This window comes from Falco punctatus (assembly GCF_963210335.1).
Source record: "Falco punctatus genome assembly, chromosome: 3".
Lineage (NCBI taxonomy): Eukaryota > Metazoa > Chordata > Aves > Falconiformes > Falconidae > Falco > Falco punctatus.
This window is the reverse complement of record NC_137582.1, coordinates 49,813,900-49,831,781: the sequence shown is the minus strand read 5'-3', so window position 1 is coordinate 49,831,781 and position 17,882 is coordinate 49,813,900. Positions and strand designations below refer to the sequence as shown.

General features: G+C 35.4%; 1 protein-coding gene across 12 annotated transcripts in view; it reads left to right on the top strand.

The window, feature by feature from the left end:
• Nucleotides 1-17,882, top strand: part of SNTG1 (syntrophin gamma 1) — a 372,531-nt gene that overhangs the window by 281,386 nt on the left and 73,263 nt on the right. For 11 of the 12 annotated variants that reach the window (XR_013927241.1, XM_080381499.1, XM_080381498.1 and 8 more), the window contains one exon: nucleotides 16,006-16,122. The exons of the other annotated variant lie outside the window; for it this stretch is intronic. Coding sequence is in view for 10 of the 11 variants with exons in the window: in XM_080381499.1 (XP_080237625.1) it covers nucleotides 16,006-16,122 (117 nt within the window). In the remaining variant the exon portion in view is untranslated. The remainder of the gene's footprint in view (nucleotides 1-16,005; nucleotides 16,123-17,882) is intronic. 12 annotated transcript variants of the gene reach the window in all.

The following is a 17,882-nucleotide window of genomic DNA, read 5'->3' as shown; positions in this document are numbered from 1 at the left end:
CACTCTGTGTTATAAAAACTATACTTCCTGTGGCCAATAAAATAGTTTTCTTCCTTTTACATTGTAGTTCAGAGTAGCTTTTGAACTTTAGGACATAAAAAAAGCTTTAGAAGAGCAATACACACCATAGATTATTAGAGATTTTCGGCTGAGGAAACCATGTTGATCTTTGAGAGCAAGGTCAAACTGCTTCCTGAAGATAGTGGACTACCTGATGAGCTAGATAACATGCATCTTGTGAGTCACTTGATGCAGTTATTGGATAGCAATGCTTATATCCTAGGGCTGCGTACACTATAGCTCATGAAAGGATGGAAGTAATTTGGACACCTGCTGGAAATTTAGATGATAGAAAGTGATTAGATCAAGTTCTTATGTAAGTCTCAAACTATAAGTATCAAGCTGTATATCAAATAATTTCTGCGTGTCCAGCAAATTCAGGTTTGTCTCAAGTTCAGATTTCATCCTCATTTACATATTTTTCTTATTTATCTTCTTCTTTGATTTGTTGTGTCTTTTTCCTAATACTAACTCATTAGTGTAACTAGTATTAGTTAGCTGTTTTTTTCTCTGCAATATTAGTGTCAGTCCCTGAAAATAGCTTTCCATAAGGGTAAATTTTGTGTGGCCAAATTTAATGATCATACACGTGTTAGGTCTGTTTTCAAATTTTAGTCAATGCATGGATCAGTACTCTGTTCTTCACTAAAGATTTAAATAGGGCAGATGAATGAAAGGACTCTAAATACCTTGCGTTATTGCTGACATTTAAAATTGAGTGAAATAGACAGAAATGTTCCAGAACTAGATATTATTAAGTGGAATACTAAACTGATAGATAAACAAATGTTACTTATTTTCTAGTTCTGGAAGAAGTGTTACTAGATATTGTACATATTTTAGTGACATCTCAGGGGTAGATTACAGAGAGGATTTAGGAATCTGTGGGTAGGTGATGTGATGCTTAGCTGTTACCCAGTTGATTCCTGAAGAATGGAGGACCATCAGGATAAGATCCAAAACAGCCAGAGTGTAGCGCTTCCTTGGGCAGCTCACTGGGACAAATCTGCTAGCCCTTCTCTCTTTGTGGCTTATGGGTTTGAGTCAAAGCTTCATTCATGACAGGTTCAAAGCTCTGAATACTTCCACAAAGACTCTTTCTAAGAAATTAATGGAAGTTCCTGCTCTAAATAGATAGATAGATAAACATTCTTTATGAAGTAATATGTTTAAGCCTATTTTTGGCTAACAGTTGTGGCTTAAATCTTCAACTGGTCAGGGACTAGCTTGATCTACTGCTTTCCACATTAACATGTTCTTACCAGATCTTTCACGTTGCTTCATGCTCATCTCAGGTGTGAAATCAGTCTCTTCCTGATCCCACTGGGCTTGCATATCTTTCTGCATAGTGTCAACAGGAGCTGTATTCTTCATCTTCTAGCTTGATTAGTTTAAGCTAGGTTGGGTTAGGAGATGAAAGATGCAGGTTTGACACACTGTGAGTGCTGTAATTGCCAGGCTGCCATAAGGGCTTTCCACTCAGCTGCTACTTTTTGCAACAATACAATCTTAACATTTTTTGAATAAACCTGACCCTGCCTATATGCATCCAGAGTTCTTTCAAATCAGTCATCCCCCAGCAGATTTGAGCAGAGGAATCATTGCTTCATGATTTGTCATAAAGCTTTAATGTGGACAAATACTTGCTGTTCTTCCCAGAAGCATAATTCTATGTCTATGATGAGGTCAGACAGTGAGAAACCACTCAGTTGAAACAGCAGTTGAAAGGATTGCTTTTTTTTGTATCTTTTTATCCCTGTAATCTATTTATATGCATGACATAATTAAATCCTACTTTAAGGCTCTAAACTTGCTTGGATCTGATATTTTGCCACTTACCCAAGAAATGGCATATGTAACATAAATAGGACAGTGAAAGGGATACCTGCAATTTAAAAGACAGTTTTTTAGGGGAAGTTGGGTGTGTATGATGTCTCAAAGTGGAAACATAAGTAACAAATGTTAAACCAAGAAAGAATTCTGATAGAATAAATGCTTCCATCCTTTTCATGTGTTCTATTGTAGGACAGGATTTTTAGCTACTACCTAAACAGGCCAACAGAGCAGGAGGACAAGAAGTGAATTTCAGCATCCTTGTTTAGAAATAGATGCCTTGAATGATGCATATGTCCTGTGCCTTTCTGCTCTCTGACAAGTTCCTGAGAAGTGGTAACAAAGAGGGGAAATAAGAAAAGGAGAGAAATAGAGTTACCATATCCACAAAAGACATAAGTCATCTTTTTTAAAAAAGTTATACTTAGAAAGATTAAGCATGGGGGAATACTTCTCCCCACCCCACCCCACCCTCTAATGTCACCTTAAATCAGGAATTGTTAATATCCATAGCTTACCAGATACAAATTTGTTCTGCCTGGCCATTTTGGAATTTTCATTGGAGGCTGAGGCTAGAAATAAAAACATTGCAATACTTTATTTTATTGTCTCTTTTATTTCATCAACTGAAAGCAAAAGTTCCCAAGAATAACATTAATTTTGGTAGATTGGAATGAAGGTGTTCAGTAAGCCTATACACACATTATCCCTTGGGGAATTGTATCATCTAAATAAATTAATTGGAATCAATGAAGCATATACTTTCACCATAGATATTCTATTGAATAAGCACATAGGATTCAAAAGGCTTAAAGAAAGTATTTTTAATTACAGTTTACTTCAAGAGGAGAGGTGAATGAATAAGCACTTCATTTTTTCTCATTCACTTATTTTACATCTATGCAAATGATCGGTACTTCATATCATACTGATATGTATGATATACAAATATAATTTCCATTGTGAAAGGAAAACTATTAGTCTCTTGGATTTCTAAGAGCAGTGGCTAAACAGAATTCTGTAGGCCATAGATATTCATTGATCTTTTCCCTTTCATCACAAGAATAGTCCGTGGTACTAGTAATACAGTTACTACCTGAAATTCAGAAAACAGTTGGTGTGTAAAAGCATACAAAGCAACTGACAATTTATAGGTTACCTAGAAATGAAGAAGGTTAAACACCCCAAGAAGTATTAACCACTGAAAACATCTGTAGGAAAACCAACAATAAAATTGATGGAGAATTTTAAAATACGTAGTTAATTGCAAAGGCAGAAACATCCCTTAGAAATTCATAATACGAGGACACTTTTTTGTCCTTCTAAGCAGGTATATTTCCTGGTAAGGACACATAGTTTAGTGAGCAGTATCAGTTATATGTTTAGCACTTTAGAGAACTTCTGCTTTCATCTTAATATTATGGGAAACAAAACTTATTAACTCCATTCTATTTTATGACACAGAAAATAGAAATTTAAGAGTGGCAAATAGATAAACTATTCTGAAGAGCAGGCAACAGAAAAATATATTTATTAATTTATTTAATAATAAACATTTTCCTTGTCGGAATATCTCTCAATGGTGCTGGATTTAGAACCAAAAAAATTCTACCTTTACTTAGGAAGAATGGTTCTGGAAAATGGTGTAGGTCTGGAGAGACGAAAGGGCCTGGAGCAGAAGACAGGCAATGCTGTGGCCAGGAACTTCCAACCAAGGTCTATATAGACATCAGGCTTCTCTAAAACAGGTCTCTACCTGATGGCTCTGGTGGTGTGTAAGTGTTGAGTGTCCAGAGCCACTCGATCCAACTGGCATGCTCAAAGTACCCCCAAAGTCCAGCAGGATCAAGACGCAACAGTAGGCAGGTCTTAGCTGCTTTCTTTAAATATACAGCCAGAAGTCATGCTGCTTCCCATTATTTCTTTAACAGGCTACTGTTTACAGTACTTGTATAATAGAAGCAATAGACATCCCTCCAGCCTATTGCTCCCACAAACCTACCCTAATGGCAGTAGGTGATAATTTGGCAGCCTTTCCTTCCCCGCCTGCTGAAGTAGGCTGTCGTTCAAAACCAACCCCAGGCAGCTGGAGAGTATGTAAGTAGGATCCAGACCTCTGAGAATATGCAGAAAGGTCTTGAAGAATAGCTTCTGTCTGTGAGAGGAGAGACTTCTGGCTACATATTAATTATGAGTTTGCATCCATGTTTAATAAAGTTCCTGTAGGTCACTGTCTGCTCTTCACAGGGCCTTGAAGTATTCCATCAGTATCGCTCTTTCAGCCACACAAGTGGCACCCACAGCAGATTCATTATTTTGTATTCCCTGGGGGTATAGGAACCTGCCTGTACTTCTGTAGAGCTCTGTGGATACAGAGCCTCAATGGCTAACACTGAAGTTCGAGCTTCATTCAGGACCCAATCTTAATTTTGCGGCAGTTACATCCTTTATGGGTTTTATCCCTCAGTTTTTCATGATGGTGAGACACTTTGCATTAAGAAAAATAAATTGCCTGAGTGGAAAAAAGCTCTGATATTGCAAAGCAATTGTTACCCAGTACTCCTGAGTTTTTCCAATGAAACTACAAAATCCATGGAAATTCTGAGATGTCAGAGGTAAGTCAACTATTGACAAGCATCACCCCACTGTTGAAAAATAATTAAGTGCAACATGAGTTCAATAAATGTTATGAACTCTACTGCTAACTCACTGCTGGAGGTTATTGGCATATGGCCAGCAAAAGATCCTTCAGGATAGCCTAGGTTTCATCTAAACACCAGGTGAATTAAAACAGTCTTTATTCTAACAAAGCGAAAAGATAAGCTTGTTACAAAATAAGTTATGAAGAGAAGCATGAAAACAATATTATGTAGAATCTACTGAATTATCATGTTCTTGATCTAATCATTCCCTAAGGTTTTTCTTAGCTTCTGGGGGAGGTATTTTAGCAGTAGTTTTCCTCTACCTTGCTGTCTTCAGAATGGGACTGCACTCTGGTTCTCTGTCTCAAGCCAGTTGTATCTGGACATCACTGTTTGAAAATTGATATTTAAAGTGGTTCCAAAGTAACCCCATTTCTCCTTCTTTCTTATTAATTAATTTAGGAAGATTTTTATTTACTTTAAGAATGTGCAAGAGTAGAAGTTACACATCATTACTTTAGTTCTTTATGTGCCAGTTTTTCCACTCTGTTTAGAAAATCAATTGAATTTAAAGTGATTTCAACATATTTAGCAACTCTCTGTTCTCTTCTCATCTGACTTCTCCCCTCTTCTTTCCCTTCATCCTCAATCTCCTTAGAATAACAGGGTCCTTCACAAATCATAGCTATTTCCCTCCCATCCCCCCATTAACAACAGAAGGGATGGTAGGATTCATCTTCCATTTTTCCATAGCTGCTTACAAGCAAAAGAAGAGTCCTTCTGACTTAGTCTCAGAAGTGCCTTACCTGAAAGCAGCCGGTACTAAGAATTCCTCTCCAGGGTGTATATTAGGGATGAAAGCGTGCAGTCAGAAATTTGATACACTGCCCCACTGAAAATTAAAGTAGATCTAAAATGGGTGATTTTATAAAAACCTGAACAGCTAGAAAGGGATTACGAAATGGGTACTACATTTGGTGTGTAGTACTGCATGCGCCACCGAAGAATAATATGGCACTATAATAAAAATAATGCTGAAGCTGGTTAGCTAAGAACAGTAAGTCAGGACTATTTTAAAACAGATTGCAAGACAGATATGATTGCTTTGAGATCAAAGACTCACAGAATCGCAGAATTATTTAGACTGAATGAGTTGTTATAGGTCACCTGGTCAAAATCCTGCTCAGAGAATGGTCAGTGTAAATCAAGTTGCTCAGGACTTTCCCCAGTAAAATTCTGAATATTGTTAAGAATGGGGATTTCATAACATCTCTCACCAAGAGAAGTAATTCAATTCAGTAGCTTAAGTTCTGGAAGACATCAAAGGTGCTTTGGTAGATGGTTTCTTTGCCATAATGCTACAAGATATAAACAGTGGTGTGTGCTCTGGATTTCAATTGCAGAAGATATATATATATATATATATATATATATATATATATTTATAAAAAGAGTTAGTTTACTATCAGGTTTTTGTGATTAAAAGTTCAATATAAACGCAAGTGAAAGAGAAAATCAGTGACCCATAATGTAATCTGTATTTAGCTGTAGTGAAACATGAGTGCCTTTTGGGACCGGTTTGTTAAAATGCTGCGTTTTATCCATTCAATTGTATTTTTTTTCAAAATAGACTTAACAAGCCATTCAAAAACCACTGAAAATCCTTTTAAAAGCAAAAAGACATTTTGCAAAATCTATGGCTTTCAGAATACTCGAATACGTATGTGACTAGGAAATATGAATTAAAATTAAAGGCATGGCTGATTTCCTAATGGCATTCAGGTCATTAGATTGACACGCAGAATTATTTGAAACAAAAAGGAAAATTCAAGCTAGGTGTTTCTGTACCAAGTATGTTTCTGATTACATTTTAGAAGCATTTAACTTTTTTTTGCACTTAGTGACTTTTTTTAATATGTGATTTCATGATTGTCTACAATATTTACTTTAAAGCCATTATATATTGTCAAAAGCAGGGGGGGCTGTCAGATTTTATTCAAGAGAATGATTAACAAAGAAAAATTTTGATCACTCCTATTAATGGTGTGGAATTAGTAATACTGACCAATGTGACTGTGAAAATTTGCTTTCATAAATCTCTGTTCTTTTCCTTCCACTTATGGTAATTTCTTTATATATCTCTTTGAAATACACTTTGAATTAAAGCAAGATTAGAGGAGAAAAGTTGCCTGATATTTTTGATAAAGAAGGATTCATAATGTTGTCCATATATGTCAAATTTATGGATTAGTTTATAACTTCTTATTCTATGATATGAATGGAATTGAAATATAAACTGAAGTTTTACTGCATTGCTGATTTTTTATAGATCAAAAGAATATTTTTTTCATTTTCTCTTTACAAATTAAGCTTAATTAGACCTATTGCTTCATGGTGTCCAAAACTATTAATTCATTAGACAAAAGATTATTTCATATAGCTAATGAATGATAAAATTTCCTTTGGGTACATTCTTTACTGATTTGAACATTACATTTTTATACTACCTGTTGGGGTTTTTTCCATGTTAGTAACTGTCACCAGTAATGTTGAGCCAGCAAAGACACTGTGAAGATGCATGAAAACTTCTTATCTGTAGATTTTCGTTTTCTGTAGGAGATCTGTGTGGTCTTCAGCTATTTCTGAATAATCTATCAGTAGATAAGACTTCATTATTTCCCTTCTTTTAGTGAACTTTGCCACTATGCACTGATTGACAGTTGCTGGAGATACTGATGTCCAGAAAATTTAATAAGAAAATTCAGTAACTTTGCTTAAAAGAGATATAATTTCCCCATTATTAGTTGTAAAGAAATGCTGACGGCAATATACCCAACAATGTTGTGTATCACTTGCCATGATGTTTCTGATTGCAATAGTTGTTAATCTTTGAAGGAATATATATATACTATTATTTTTGAACTGGCACTGAATTGCTTCATTATGTGCATTTCTGTGAATGTGAAGCTTGGGTTCAGATGGTCATTTAGCTTGTTGTAATAGTACAGTCCTTCCTTTGATGCCGTGAGTTCTTAGAAATAAGCAACTTTTTTTGAACCTATATCGATTTTTTTCATATTAAAAAAGTTAGTTAGCTAATAATTGACTGTTCCTACAGTTTCTTTCTCACAGCAAAATCGTGGTGATGGTAAGGAAGGAAATAAAACCCATGTCATTACTCCTACTTCCTCATTCATACTCTCTTAATTCAAAATAATTAACTGAACATAGATCATGAAAGCTGAAACCCAGTGGATTTATGGAGAAAACTGCAGTTTTGAAAATAAAAATTCACCTTCTGATCGCTTTTTCCTTTTTCAGTTACATGCATCGGCTGCTTAAAAAAATAAATGAACGGCTAAAAGGCAATGTAATTCTAGTCTAAATTTATGCGCTTTTTTTTTGAGATTTTATTTAATATGTATTATTCTGGGAGTAGATAAGTAGTAATTGTGTTCTATAAGAGCCCTGAGAAAGCTTAAGAACACCTTTCAGAAGTATTTTTCTTTTGATAATTGGATAGGACAGAAAACCGTTGTTTCTTGGTGTAAATAGCAAAAGAAGTTTTCCAAACATTAATAGCTATTTTCATCAGTTTGTAAGTATTATGTTAAGCCGTTTAAATGACTAAGAATGGAAACGTAAAAATTTGGCTGCCTAATAGTTGTCACCCAGTAACTATGAATAGCATTATGCCATAGAATCTTGATGTTGGTTTCATCAGAGGGTAAAGTACTTAAATATAATATTTTAAGTCTAAACAGGCTCTTGAATACTTACATATATATCTGCACTGCTGATTTTGTAAGTATCTCGAACTTCAATCTCACAAAAGTATATAAATGTTTCCAAGTCAGACCTTGTGAACTCATTATTACCAAAAAAGGGATTTCTGTCAAATCTGTGTATTTTGCTGTGCAAGCAGCAACATCAGAGACTAAAAAGACAGCTTTAAGTATACACTGAGTATCTGCAGTTTTGTTCTAGTTTTGTGAAAACTTTGAAGTGTAAAATCTAATTCTATAGAAATGTAATTTTAATGTTATGCAAAATCAAAACATGTATTACTAAAACCAATTTCAAACAAGTCTAATCTATTACCCACCATCTGTATTTCCTGTACACTCAGCCGTTTTGGGGTTCCTCCAGTTTTATTGTTACCTTTTCCTTTGGACGTAGCTCAGTAAGCAGAAATTTGGCAGGCTTTCAGGATGTGAGCAAAGCAGCGACGCGAGCAGTATGATCTCCCAGGGACAGCCAGCCTAAACTGCACTAGTCCTGTTCACGTTCTGCTTACTGGTCCTTTCCAAAGAAACAGAAAATGGAAATCAAAACACTATCTGGAATCAGTCATTGAAATCTAATTGAAAATTACTCCTGGGGGGAGTTAAGAATGATAATAAATGTTTATGTAAGTGATTCACTGACCTGGGTACCCGAGAAGGATAAACGTTTGAGTTTGCTCAGTGGCACCATCAGAAGTCTGATAGACACTGTCTTGTGATGTGCAGTATTCTGATCTTCCTCTTTATCCAGCATGTTTCAGTAGGCTAACCTGAGGTGACAAAGATGAATGTGACACATTGTTCATCAGAAAGGAGAGTCCTCCAGCCTGATTATCTGAAGTATTTTTTTGACCTATTTATATTTTAGAGTGTGAAAAATATATATTACATTTATACTGCGTACATTTAGAAGAGGAAAAAAATAGTTATTAATCAAAAGATAAAGCCTAAACACAGTGAAGCTACTAGGCTTTGGAATAGCGATGTTTTCTTTCTTGCCACCTGAGTGCTGAACTTGATTTTACTGTTACCTGCTTAAACCCTAAAAAAACCCACAAATTTTATCCTAGATTAAAATTTACAGCTCTCCTCGTGCCTGCTTGTAAATTCAGTATGTGAAAAATGGAGAGGCAGAAATTCAAATATGACCTTAAATCAAAGATGTTTTTCCCAGTAAAAAAAAAACACAACAGAATCCTTACTGGTTGCAGTTACACAACAGCAAAAGGAGGGGCAATGATGACAGTGTGATATATAATATTTTTTTTTTAGCTGGGATGTGTGTGAGACTTGCTCATTATCAAAGAGTTTGCTGAGAGCTCCTCTATTGAGAGTGTCAGGGAATGTCTGAAGCTTCTCAGGTCGGCTGTAAAATGCCTGTGATGGCAGGGGGACTGAGTCTCCTCAGTGATAAACCTGACAGCCAAATGAAACTGCTTAGGGATGTGCTAAATTGCTCTGACGGTGAGTTGTGTGGCAGGTTAGCAAGAGAAATCTGTACAAGAAGTAAGGAGGCTCACTGAAGTGAGGAAGGCAGATCACTTTAGATAACACAAGATTTATTTTCTCATCATCTACCTCCCATACCTATTAACCAGGAAAGTACTTAACTCAATCCCATGTAGAATGCATGCATCCCTTGTGTAATTCAGGGAGGTTTACCACATGCTGGTTAGCTGCTCTAGTGGATGATAATTTAATTATTTTTAAAAAAATTACCCAGTCAACCTCCCTGCAAGCCAGGACTAGCGTAAGCTATTTTTGTGCTGACTCCTTCTAGAATTTCACACACATCATCCCCCAAATTAACGTGGATCGATAACTAGTGCTGTAGTTTGCATCCAAATCGATCTTTGTAAAAACAGCTGCATAAGGTCTTTCTTGGAAAAAGTCTTAACACAGGAATGCTGTACATTTTAAATGTTAATCACATCTATTAACATGAAAAAAAAATCAAATTTTAATTAATTTTAAAGGCATGTAATTGTTCATTGACTTGAATATTTAAGGGAGGCAAAACCTCACAACTTTTAATGTTGACATTTTGACAAAGGCACACAGTTGCTCAATTAATGTTCAAATTTAATTTGTCATTAGAAGAATTTATGTGAATGAAGAGATACTTAGAAGTCTTAAATAAGTAAAACGAGTGCTTTGAAATAAACTGTAGCTGTTAACATATAAAACAATGGACGAAAAACTGAGTGGATGAGACAAGATGTTGCTCTGGGTTAGTAGGATATAACAAGAAGATTGTGAGAAACCTGGAAAAGCAAAGTACAGATAGAAAGCTGTCCTGTAGCTATCAGTTTTCATACCTGTGAAGGGAGTGAAGGTATGAAGCAGTCAGTTTAGTTCTGATTTCTAGCAAGACTGGGTAGACCTCATTGGGCAGGTTCTGTTTAGGAACCATAAATATTTAGGGTTCTTAAATATTTCCTTAATTTTTAATCAATCATTTAAAAAACAGAACAGGACAAAAACAAATGGATAACATACTCAGCCTCAGTCTGGTAAGAAGGTCACATGAGTTTTATCCAGAAGAAAATTAAGCTATATGAGATACAATAAATATGTATTCTTATAATATCACATAATATTTTTTTAATCACCAATAATAAGTGAAACAGAGATTTAATAATCTATTAGTAAGTAGGTGGCTCAAAAGTGTGAGGGTGATCTTTGTCAGCGATAGCTCTAAAGCATATAGTATAGAAAGGAGACATAGTGGAAAACTGAAGGGCAAAACTATTTTGCAATAATTTTCTGGTTTTATACATACATAACTTCTTTTATTTCACAGAATCAAAGAATGGTTGAGGTCATAAGGAACCTCTGGAGGTCATCTTGTCCAACACCCTTGTTCAAGCAAGATCTCCTAGAGCAGGTTGCCCAGGACCATGTCCATCCACAATTCAAACCAAAAATACTTCCTTTCTAAATTTTAAAGTTCAGGGGATATCTGGGGATATCTCCCAAAGCTGCTCCTTTGCTATTAATAGTTTCATGGCATAATTTTCTAGGAAATACTAACCATTATTGGTGTTTATTTGTCACAAGACATAATGAAGCAAATGAGTATTTAAATTATTTTAAACCTAATCTGGAACATAAGTAAAATAACTTTCATTACCATTTGTCTTCTCTTTCTCTGTGCTTATTTTTCATATGCAGACTGCCTTGTTTCAGTGGACTTTAAGAAGAAGATTCACAGGGATTAAAAATTAGAAGTATTTATGGAAAGATTACCTGGCTTTTCACAATTCTGGAAAATAGGATAGGAGACATTTTGACTATATTTACAATAAAGCAAAATTTTCTAGCATTGATTCAAAATTGTGTATGGTTAATTCTTCTGTGGACTTCGAAGAAAAATACCTTAAATATCAGCATAAAAACCCTAAATCTATTAAATGCAGGACTTTTTTTGCATTTCAATCACACTTTTTGCCAATTTTAGTCTGGTTTTATTGTTTCTTTGCTAACATTTGCCAATAATGAATTCTGAGACTACCATACAAAGAAAAAAATATTAAAACCAAGGTAATCTGAGCTCCTCATCCATCATCATTTTCCCCCTGTGTTGTCTGACTTATTAATTTGTCTTCTGACTCCATATTTATTCTGTTGCCCTATGGCACTGTTTCACATACTATGAGCATGAATATGAGATTTCCAAGATAAGCAGCTGTCAGTGCATTTATTTTGATCTTTGAATCACCTCACTCATTAAATATCACATACATTTTACATTTAATTTTAGGGAAATTTTCTTGTATTTTTTCTTACTGTTCTTCCTAAAATATAATAAAATTTGTATAAAGAACCTGGACAACTGTCTCTGAAAATCAAGGATATTCAAGTCATTTTAGCAATACATTGTACTGTTATGAAAGATGGCAATTTATCTTGCTCGATTAGGATGTCTATGTGATGTAAGTACATACTAAATTGGGACATTATGGATTTTTGATTGAAGAAAGTATCCTGTTTCATTTAGATACAGGTTTTTCTTGAACTGTATGTGATTTAAATCATAAACTATAATAAGCTACTGAATTTTTGTTACTGAACCAGCAGCCACTAAGTTAAGTATTTTTTGTCACCATTTGATTTTTAAGAACAGGCTGCTTCACTTAAATTAGAATCCAGGACTGCAAAAATTATCTTTGAAGTGGATTGTTATCACAAATAAAATGTTTTCACTACACCACCAGTTTTGTTGATACTGGTCAGCAGTTTATAGGGACTCAAAAAAGTTTCTAAGGTTTAAAAACTAACATTTTTAAAAATTTTAAAGGCACATGCTATGCAAAGTCTATTTTTCATTCACTTTTATTTCCATTCATCATGTGTCTGTGGTTGTAAACATTTCTTTACAGATAAAATTTCTTGAAATTCCATATTTTGGGCCAAGTCCACATGTACAGCATTAAGATATGTTACAAAACTCACAAGTCAAATTTCATATTCATCCACTGTTTCAATACATATATACATGTGAACTATTAACTTGGAAAGTTAAGATCCCTTTCCAAATAAATAATTTCTTGAAGTTGTTCACAATTAAAGTTTTTTAGGTCAAAATATTTACCAGTAACATAAATGCCTCAAGAACATGACCCCTATTTTATCTCATAATTAAAAAAATTTCTCAGCTTCACTATGTAAAATTTGCAGTGTTTTATCTAACTTTACTTGTTCAGTGTGTTTAAATAAACTGAGACCACTTTAAGAACATACCAGTAAAATAGTTATAAAGTATTTGTTCAGTTTTGCTGTTTCCCAGAATCTAGCCCATGCTGTTTTAATCCACACACATGCACATGCACTCAAATAACTTTTAAGTGTTCCTAATTATAATTATACAACCTTTGCTTAACAGTTGTTCTGTATGTTTAATAGTCATTATTTAGTCTGAAGCTGAAATGCCTTTTTGTTAATAATGCCTTAGTACAGCAGTTTTAAAAATCAGATTTTTCCTCATGATCTACAGAGGCAAGGGAGAATTATCTAAAGAAAAATTGCCTTAAATTTCATAGCTATGTTAGTATTAAGGTAATCAAATGTGAAGTATCAATACATCTGCACAGCGTGAGTGACTGCATCCTGTTATTCCAATGAAGAGTAGAAGCAGAAATGAGACATAAAAAAAAACAAACCAGTAACTGAAGACAGATTACATACAGTGCTGAAGTGACACGTTATCATAGGCAAAATGATATCTTACTATGTGTCCCATTTTAACAAAACAAATCAATTCAGTGTAGTTAATTTAAAAGCATCAATGTCTCAATTCCTAAAAATTAGAGATCATCCATTCTCTTGGTTATAGAGAAAACATACAAAACTTCTTCACTTACTAGTATATTTTTTTTCCCCACTAATTTTACTCTTCTGTGTAGCCTCTTGGTCACTTGGAGCAACACTAGCAAACTAGTAGGCTGCAACAAGGCTTTTACCCTCACATACCAGAATAACTTCAATAAGTAGCTCCCACACCTTGCCCCAGCACAGTCCCCAAGCCCCACCAGGTTTCAACATTTCATCTACTGTTAGTGCTGTTTCTTCAGCCTCTTCAGGCCAGTCCACCCTGCTTCTGGCCTCTGCTGCACATCCAGGACACTCTGTCTCCTCCCCCTGCTTCTTCTAGACCTCTCTCCCTTAGTTCTTCATACCCCTTAGAGCTATTTAACTACTTAGCAGGAACCAGCCACAGCTGCACATTATCCACACCAGCCAACCCACCGCCCCTGAAGCCAGCCCAGAGCTGTATATTATCAATGTTATTTAACCTGCCTTCATTCCTCTATAATTCCTCTACAGTCACTGAGCTCTACTTGTTCCTACCAAGTTGGAGGGATGGGGATCCATACTTATCCTGCATTAAATAACATGAAATGGCAGAAATGAGGGAAATCTGAATACATATTAAATTTAAATAATTTGAAACTTCCCTTACTATCCCTGATGATTGTTTTATTTTCTGGCTATTTCTTCATTCAGGAATGAATGAGATTTCAGTTTTTTAATTATTGCATGACAATATGGCATTGAACACTCTGCTTGATTCCTGAGTGTTGTGGTACAGCTTCTGAGTTTTATAAACTTGTTTAATTGCCAAAGCAGCAAGCACTTAAAACACATGTTATTCATTAGCCCTGATACTATATTACTGTGTTTGCTATTGGCAAAAGAATGAAATGTTAAGGTTTTACTGTAAGCGATAGAGGATTGGACCTTCTCCTTGGCAGTGTTTATAGACCATAAAATATCTAATAAACTGTGATAGAGCGTAGTACTGTAGATTTCATACATGGGGATTTGAAAAAGCCATTAATTTTCACTGTGTTACACTATCCAACAGGGAAAAAGAAAAAAAAAAAAGGGGGGGGGGTGAAAAAAAGAAAAAAACCAATAATAATAAATGGCCCCCTCCATTTATTTTAATGTATATTCCAAGAACTGTTGATAAAAATCCTCTTCCTGACAGTAATGAAATAAACTTGTGTAAATTGTTTTTTTAAAAGTATGTAACATGCAAAGTCTCAAAGGAGAAAGCATGCAATATAAACATTCATTTTAGGTACATTTATACCATTGGTAAACTTACTAATTCACTGACTATTAATATGATTGTAGTTATTTTTCCTAAACTGTTTTTCTTACATGTTCATTATTGACATTTAAGACAGAGAATGCCTAGTTAATGTAGCAATCAGTTTCACAAAGAGATTTAAAAATAGATCTATTCCATTAGCAGCACTTCATGAAATATGGGTTGATCTATTTTCCATAGAAGTAGTGTACCAGAGCACACCGAAAATTGTATTGTATTACTAATGGCATGGTTATAAATCAAAAGTTGCATGATGTGTCTACTTCCTGTTCAGATGTTCTCCAGAAGCTGGCATAGTGGTGACTCATACTGTTAGTCTTTAAAGATTTGATATTAAATTACTCAAACTTAATAGATGGACAGGTAGGGAATTAGATCCTAAAATGAGTTTGAATAAGTTCTAGTTCATACATCTATGCCAGAAGATCTGCAAGTAGTGGTAAGAGTCAACAGCATTCTGGTTACTTCTTAGCTGTAGATGAAGTCTGTTCAAAATAGTGTCTGAAAACTGTTATTTTGCTATTCCTGAGCAAAAAGGTCCAGAACTCCTATATAGGGATTTTCAGAGGGGGAAAAAACAAAGGTTGAAATTATTTGGAAATAAAATGTGTAAGATCATACTGCTTAATGCATAATTGTGAACTTATATGTGGAGACTACATTGCACTGTAACGACAATTACTTGATTTTGTATTCCTATGTAGTGGTTCCTTATACTTCACTTGCATTAAATTTCTTCAACATGATCTGTCAGCAGATATGCAGAATTACTTCAGGGAGCTCTTAATGAGATAATAGACCTTAAACATCCGTTGAGTATGTGGTTTAACTTTTTTGGGTTTGCTAGTACAATAAATATTTGTTCTGATGGTTTTGGCATGTCATAACAGACATCCTTTATTCACGTACATGATTGTAAGTGAACTGCCAATACCTGCATTGTGTCAGTGCTTCAAGGTTTGTAGCTATGTAAAATTTGACAGACAGCTTACTTGCATGAAATATTTGCAATTCATTTGAAGAAAGTGTCTGAGGAATTTGTCAACGCTATTGATTTTTCTGTCAGATAGTCTACATGGGCTGGACGGAAGAACGGGAACAAGACTCCCTTCAGGATCGAATGTACACACCAAAGTTTCTAGCACTGAGGGGATCTTCCCTGTATAAATTTATAGCACCTCCAGTAAGTATATTGCTTATGCTTAGTGGGAATAAATGTTATCAAATAAAACAATTTCATGTAATCTGCACAAGGCTTTCACAATGACATATCTTTCAATGAGTTAACAGGATTGCCACTTAGAGCAGGGTATGTGGTATAGAAGTGAAAGAAAATAGCTGTTTATCGCATGACTGGGCATCTAACAAGAATTTCTTTTCCCCCGCTTAAAAAAATGCAAGGTAATCTACTTGTGCTAAAAGGGGGCTTTCCATTTCCTTTGGCAGGCAGAACAAGCCTGAAGCAAGATGGTTAGATGCAAACTGAATTATAACTCTAGTCAAACTGATTAGATTTTGGGAAATATCTAAGCTTTTTGCATGGTGTGGAAATGGCGGTATCTCTGTGTTTAGATTTCATCCTGAATGTAACTTTTATGCTGCTTGGGAGCACCAAAAGGAAAGTAGGGAAGCAAATAAAATTGGTTAGGTTAAATACATTAATTGGAATCTGATGGGTAACACCAGAAAAAATCTTAGCTGTTGTCACATACTCAGCAATTTACTTTCACAGTTTTATGTTACTTCTAAACTGAAGTAAACAGAGATATCCTCTAGCTAACTTTTAAGCCAGTAGCCAAGGAACCAGTAGCAGTCCCATACTGGCAGCAGGGAGAGTTGTGTGAATTAATTTGTTCTATTTATTGGGTGACCTTTCGAACTGCTGCTATACCCTGTGTTGCCAGGTCCAGGATGTAGCTCCTTCCTTCCTGAATCACAGAATCATAGAACAGTTTGGGTTGGAAGGGAGCCTTTAGAGGTTATCAAGTCCAACCCCCTGCAGTGAGCAGGAACATCTTCAAATAGATCAGGCTGCTTAAAGCCTCATCTGACCTGGCCTTGAAAGTTTCCAGGGATGGGACATCTACCATCTCTCTGGACAGCCTGTTCCTGGGGTAGTTCAAAGCCAGATTGCAAGTCCTTACATCATTCATCAATCACTATTCACATTTGTTTAGCAAAGTGTTTACATGTGAAAGACATGAGGAATGGAAGTATGAACTGAAAACTTCATGTGTTCAGTGTTGGTACACTAGTTCACTAGTATGGGAGTTTGGCTCTCCCATGGCTGGTAATGGGAGTTTGGCTTTTGTTGGTGGATATTTTTCAGGATCAGATTAAAGTGTCAAATTACGCTGCCAAGCACCTTAATTCAAAGGCAGCAATTGTGGCTTTGGCAGACCTACCCAAGCATTTGCTGCCTGTCAAATACAGTCACTTCCATTCTAGACAATAGATAGAAGCAGAAACAACACTGAGGGCTCCCGTTCAATACAAAAGAGGAAGATTATTCTGTTCTAAGCACTATGGAAGGAATTACAAGCCCCATTTACTGAGGGTTCAATCATAAATTTCCAGGAGTAATATGCTGCGGGTAGGTAAGTGAGTAATGGGTGATGATTAATGTCTGTGGGAGGAACATGTCCATAATGCAGTTGTGAACCACAGTGATGTAAGTCAGGAAAATTTTGGCATGCTGCTACTGTATGGGATGAGCCACCAATCCTTGAAGTCTTTATGGGTCTTGTTTCAGCTGTGCTGCAAGTACAACACTTTGTTTTGCCAGATTCTTGTTCTTATTCTAAGATGGAAAGACACTTGAAACATAGAGAAAAATGTTTTATCCCCATGGAGTAGGATGGAAGCAGAATGATAAACATGCATTTTAAAGGACAAACAGAGGTACAGTTCCTATAAAGCTGCTTCAAAAACTTTTCAAGTATG